Raw genomic sequence first — 6315 nt, forward strand, 5'->3', positions numbered from 1 at the left:
GCAATCTCAAGCACAAATACAGGCTGGGTAGAGAATGGATTGAAATCAGCTCTAAGGAGAAGAATTTGTGGGTGTTACTGGATGAGAAACTCAACACGTGAGGGTTGTCAGGCACTGGAACAGGTTGCCTAGAGAAGTTGTGGATGCCCTATACTTGGATATGTTCAAGGCCAGGCTGGATGGGACTTTGAGCAACATGTCCTAGTAAAAGGTGTCCCTGCCTATGACAGAGGGGTTGGAACTAGACAATTCTAAGGTCCCTTGTGTGAGCGACTGCAGAAAATGATTACTGGCTCAAAACAACTAAAGTTGGGGGGGAAGGGGAGCAGGGAAAGTTTGTCCAAGGTGGGACAGTGCACTGCTCCACACCCCACCACCTATAACAGCTAATAAAGCTGTTTGATGCTCTTGAAATAAAAAAGTTGGAAAGATAGAGAAAAAGCTAACATTTGAGAACATACTTGAGACCATTAAACAACAAAATTTAAAAACCGCATTTTGAGGAATTCAGTTATTCATTTCCCTGAAACTAATATTTTTTGCAGTTCTGATTCCACTCCGATTTTAATACTTTGAAATCAATTTTCAAGTATGATTTCAAAATTATGTGAGATAAAAGAAAACATGCTAAATCATTAACAATGACATTATCTGTTTCATGAAAAGACAACAGCATTTCCTGTAAATGTAATATTGTTTAACACAATTCAGTGTGCCAGAACTGATTTTAACTCTTATAAATAAAAAATAGGTCTTAATGAATCCCAGAAACCAAGACTACAATTATAGACTACTTCAAATTAAATGCATTCCCTGTGAAAACAAAGGTAAAATTATTATTATTTTTAATAACAGTAAACATAATAGTAAAAAAAAAAAATTTCTACAAATTCTCTCTAGAAAAACTCCAGAGCATACTGATGCAGTTTTATAAAAAGAATATGAAAGCCAATTTTGGCTCTTATTGTGGCTGGATTTTACATAATCAAATTAAAACAAATAATAATTTTATTCTTTCAGCATTAGAGAAGTGGAAAAGCCTGAAAAATTTCACATGAGAATCATGTTCCATTTTGGCAAAATAAAGGCAAATTGAAAAAGAATAAAAGGCAACTGAGAATCAAAAATAAAAGAGAAGATAAATTGAGGATAAGAATGAATAAGGCACAGAAAACAAATCTGCCACAGAATACAAATAATAGAGATAATCCAATTTTGAAGATCAATATGTAGGTAGAATAATCATATTTCTATTGCATATGAATATAATGTAATCAAAAGAAAGTTCTGGGAATAAAATTAAAATTCAGTTTTTAAGTTCATTACGTATCCATGTAGGAGAATCAAATGCCAATGTCTATACTTAATATTACAATTATAATGCTAGAATCCTCTTCATTTGGTCTTAGAAGCTTATGTTTATGTGAGACAAAATCTTTAGAGAGGTAACATCTTTCATTCAGCAACTTCTTGTGGTTGGAGACGTGCTTGTCTGTGGAAGACTAATTGTGATTCAAAAGCCAACTAGCTGTAGAAAACTAATACTGAAGATTTTTTGTTTCATTTCAAATTAGTACAGAGAGGTATTTAAAAGATTTAATACGATATACTTAGGCTTCAGAACTGAAGTTCAGTTTGCATCAGTAAACAAAGATTTCCATGCATGCTGATGCTGTTAGATAGAAAGACATATCTTCAAATAAAAGGGTCCAAGCTGGAAGCTGTATATTTTTCATCTCAAATGGCTTCAAAGGTTTCCATTGGAAAACTGGTTTCAGTGCAACCAGAATTACTTCTCAAAATTGCTAGTGACAGAGGATTATCAGGTTTCTGCTTTTGGACCATGAAATGTTTCCTAAAGAATCAGCAGGGCTTAAAAGAAGTTTACTTGGTAGAATCGTTCCCAGAAACTGTGCCTCCCTGAGTAGTAGAATTTCATATTCCATTACTGGCCTTAGGTTCTAGCTGATCCAGCTGAGCAGACAGAAAGCATCTGTGTTAAATCTACTCCCAAAGCAAAAGCGCAAAGTATCATTACTGGCAGAAATTATCCACCCTAAAGGGAAGCACAGATGATACTGGTATATTTACCATATGAACTTTATTAGATCAAATGGCATATTTTTCCTTATTTCACTTGCATTTATTCTGAATTGCCTACTTGGAGTTATTCTGTCATTTATTCTCAGTCATAAGTGGAAAGTGGTAAATTGCCAGCTCTAATTAGGCAAAACCGTGTATTTACGAGCATTAGAAAGAAATAAAATGTAGGATTTTTCTCCCTCTTGAAATGTTTGAAGAGGTTCTATAGACTGTTCTGGTCAAGGTTCATCTGTTACATGATGCAGTGAAAGACATTATCAATTTTCCAGCTTTTCATGAGCTTCCAACATGCAGTAGAACGTATTAAACAAAGAGATTAGAGCCCACATGCTTAAATTGAATATAAGATTAAGAAAGAATTAGGAAACTGTTTTTTTGACTCAAATATTTGCAACAAAGCCCCAGTGCAGCCATGGGATTGCTTTACATATTATTTGATTAAACACATAGTCTTCCCATTCAGTAGATTCATTTAAGATGAGTTAAAACTGGCAAGGAGATACAATCTGAAGTCACAAAAGAAGGTTACTTTTAGTTTTGTTTTTCTTCCTACTATAGAGTGATAGCTCAGCCATTAGGAATATCCAGACCATTTGACCTCTTCCCTTCAGTAAGAATCAAACTGCCCATTTAAATGGGAAGGCCACAACTCATTTGAGGACATGACCTGGACAGAAAAAAATTATATTACTATCCACATTTCTTTTTCAAAAAACACAGTTTAAAATTTATTAAATGTACTTTAATATTTCTGCAGTTCTCTTGCAGCCACAAAAACTGTTTTCATGTTCCTTTCTCCTCCTTGTGTAAAGTTTTCCCTTGGTAATCCAGTTCTCCAGGACACATTCATGAGAACCTGAGCTTGCTACTCCACATTCACATATTTACGCCCACAACACTCTGGGTTTTTTTTCTTGTTCACTGACTGCAAACAGTTTTTATGATTTTATAGGACATAAACACTTAATCTTTCTCACTTTCAAACTGCTTCAAGTTTGTGATCAGCAGAGTATTCACTGTGTAAATCCTTGTTCTCATGAAGTTATCATTCTCTTTGTTTCATAGAAAAATAATCATTTCACAGTCAGTAAAATCCTAAGCAGGGCTGACAAAGTCATGGTTGTTTGATGACTACAACACAGGCACCAGCTCTTCCAATATTTAAGGATGCCATCTGCGAAAAAATAGATAGAAATTAACTGAACAGGAACAATCCATGCAAAAGATTGCCAAACAGGAAAAAGCCATGCCAAAATTGCCAAAGTGTTGTGTCAACATTATTCTAAAATGCTCAAAACCACTGAAAATAAATACAAACCACATAACTCTAGTATTGCAGTTTTAAAAATTACTTACTCCTACCTGATATCTTTCATTTGACAAGTGAGAGAACAGAAGAAAGAGGAACTAATTTCAGAGTTGTCATTAATTTTGTGAACTGTTGTTATGCAAGGGATTTCCATATGTCTATATGTAGGTCTATATTTAAGCTTTTCAACAAAAGTTTCCCTTTTCAACTTTAAAAAGAAATAAGTATTTTTGAGTATAACGCATCTCACCTATTTTAAATGCTTATTTTAGGAAAAGATCATGTTTTCAAAGTATGCACTTTTCGTCACAAACTTTAAAGAGAATTTAGGGCAACTAACTTATATATAAACATCTACAATGGTGGAAAAAATTACTTTTCCGGCAAGTCTGCAACAGAATTAACAACGCGAAGTGTTGAAAATAATTTTTGTTTCTTTTTAAGTCTATGCAAAGAATTAAAATCCTTCCAAGCAATACTGTGACATAAATTATATTCCTTCTACTACCAAATCACGTCCCCAGCTTCTTGCATATACTACTATTTCTATTATACCTATTAATTATTTTATGGTTCAAAATTAAAGACATACATACAGTTCAACATTTCAAAATATCTGTCAAACATAAGAAAATGGAATAGAAGAATGAAATGAGAACTTGGCTCTCTCCATATTTTCATATGAAGGATCTTCAGGACAGGCTGGTTATCGATTAGAATTCTAGAATCATTTTGATACTCTTTATGATATTACTTCTGCATGAAGAAAGATGAAAAAATTAATTTAATATGGAAACAGATCAGAACAAGAACTTTGTCTGAAACAACATAATATATTATATAATATAAAATATTTATATAACATAATATTAAAAAATAGACTTTATAATTACCTGTGTCCACTCATTAGTTTGAGGGTCATATGCTTCCATAGTGTTCAGGTATGTCTGACCATCATAACCACCTACTGCATATAATTTATCACCAAGGAGACAGACACCAACAGCATCTCGAGGCATACTTAGTGGAGCCACCATTGTCCATGTATCAGTTTTTGGATCATACCTGAGAAAAGAGAAAGGAAACTGGATGTGCAGGGAGAATATAAGTGTCAATTCATGCTGATTCTTACTTGAATATAGTCCTTTTTTTCTTGGGGAGAAAAATATCCTTTAGTATGCTATCCAAAAATATTCTTCCTAACAGCAAAAAGATAAAGATTTATTGTGTTTCCAAATGTTGATTAAAAACTTTTGATCAGCTAATCTTCTCGAATAAACTAAAGTGTTTGTAGGATAGCGTGTCATAAAGAGAATTGAGAAAAATGTATGATCAATATCTGGATGTATGTATATTTTGCGTATTTATACATTTTAAGTAGTATATTTCTTGTACCATATTAAAAATATTATTTCTCAAATTAAATTTCACTATATTTTAATTTCTGAAATTATACTATACAATGTTCACAGAAAGAAAACCTCCCCAGATATTCAAGGGGTAAGCTTAACTGCATAAGAGTTACATTTTCATCCTGATATTTGCTCAAGTAAGGAAAGTAATACTGTTTTTAAGGCATAATCACCACTGAAGTTTTAAAACTGAGGGCAAAATTCCTTTTGTATAATGATGGTAATTTAAAAATTAAATATTTAACCTATCGGGCTGTATCAGAATGACAAAATGACTGAAGCAGAGACTCGTTCCTGAAGGAGAAGAGATTTAGTTAAAAAACATGCCTCAGATATTTACAGAAATATTTACAGAAAGCAAAACTTTCAGAGAGATATAAAATCACTAACCTTTGTTTTCCTAAGTTATTGAGACGTTTTTATTTTTTGAAAATGATGCATGATTTTCAAATGTCATTTGAAAATTTAACTAAAATTTAACTAAAGTTTAATGCCTTCAGAAAATAAATAAATAGATAAATCTCTCCCAGCACCTATCTTACTGTGCATTAAGACAAACCAACTACTCAAATGTATCTACTTTAACTTTCACAACCTGTACATATTTGGAGAGTGTATTTGCCTTATTCTATTTCATAGCATACAGACACAGAAAAAAGGCAAACCTTCATGAAACATTTGAAGAATACCTTTAAATGGAATGCTATAATTACTTCAACTGTGCTGAACTGCCCTACTAGATATTCTTGACTTTGTAGAATGCCTACTTGCAAAACTCAGGCTACTGCAAGTACAGTGTGTAAGGCTTGTATAAACTCATTAGAAAGTGGCAATGTTGCTAAAGGAAGCAATATGTTGCACTGTGAATATCCATCACTTAAGCAATTGTTTATTTCTTAGCTTAGCTATGTTTTTAGAGTTACAAAGTATTTCTAAACACAATTTTGTGTTATAAAATTATTTCAAGGAAAAAAATTTATCTCTACAAAATTTAGTTTATAACTCTGCAATTTGTAATATAGTGCCTTGAAAAAATAGATTACTTAAATGCTATGTGAAAAGAGTGGACTTTTGTGTTCAGGATAATATATAACAGTACTGTAAATAAAAAGGAAAGACAATAAATTTCAAAGAAACTGTCTTTTACAGACTTTTACATAATTTTTCAAACAAGTCTGTTTAACTTTACCATCACAAACCTAAGAAAACTATGCTACCAGACATAATTTTCTATTAAAAAAATGCATGTATGATTGGATACCTTTCTACATAGTCAAGTAGTCGAGAACAATGGTTAGAAGCAGGAGCATCGTGGCCTCCCACTGCATAAAGAAACCCATCACATGTAGCCACTCCTACACCTCCTCTTCTCTTACACATAGGAGCACACATATTCCATTTATTTGTGTGAGGATCATAATATTCCATTGAACTCAAACACGAACTTCCATCCCGGCCTCCAACTGAATATAACCTAAAAAAGTCCACACA

At 32.7% G+C, this 6315-nt stretch overlaps 1 protein-coding gene across 1 annotated transcript in view; it reads right to left on the reverse strand.

The window, feature by feature from the left end:
• Positions 1 to 392: 392 nt before the first annotated feature.
• The window catches only part of LOC114061880 (kelch-like protein 1), a gene marked incomplete at its 5' end in the record, with an annotated part of 54331 nt that continues 48408 nt past the window's right edge, over positions 393 to 6315 (reverse strand). The window contains 3 exons of the mRNA XM_027892774.1: positions 393 to 3277; positions 4306 to 4477; positions 6086 to 6298. Of these exons, the coding sequence (XP_027748575.1) occupies positions 3218 to 3277; positions 4306 to 4477; positions 6086 to 6298 (445 nt within the window). The remainder of the gene's footprint in view (positions 3278 to 4305; positions 4478 to 6085; positions 6299 to 6315) is intronic.

This window comes from Empidonax traillii, unplaced genomic scaffold (genome assembly GCF_003031625.1).
Source record: "Empidonax traillii isolate 1590-97213 ecotype Southwest subspecies unplaced genomic scaffold, ASM303162v1 scaffold367:size622293, whole genome shotgun sequence".
Classification (NCBI taxonomy): Eukaryota; Metazoa; Chordata; class Aves; order Passeriformes; family Tyrannidae; genus Empidonax; species Empidonax traillii.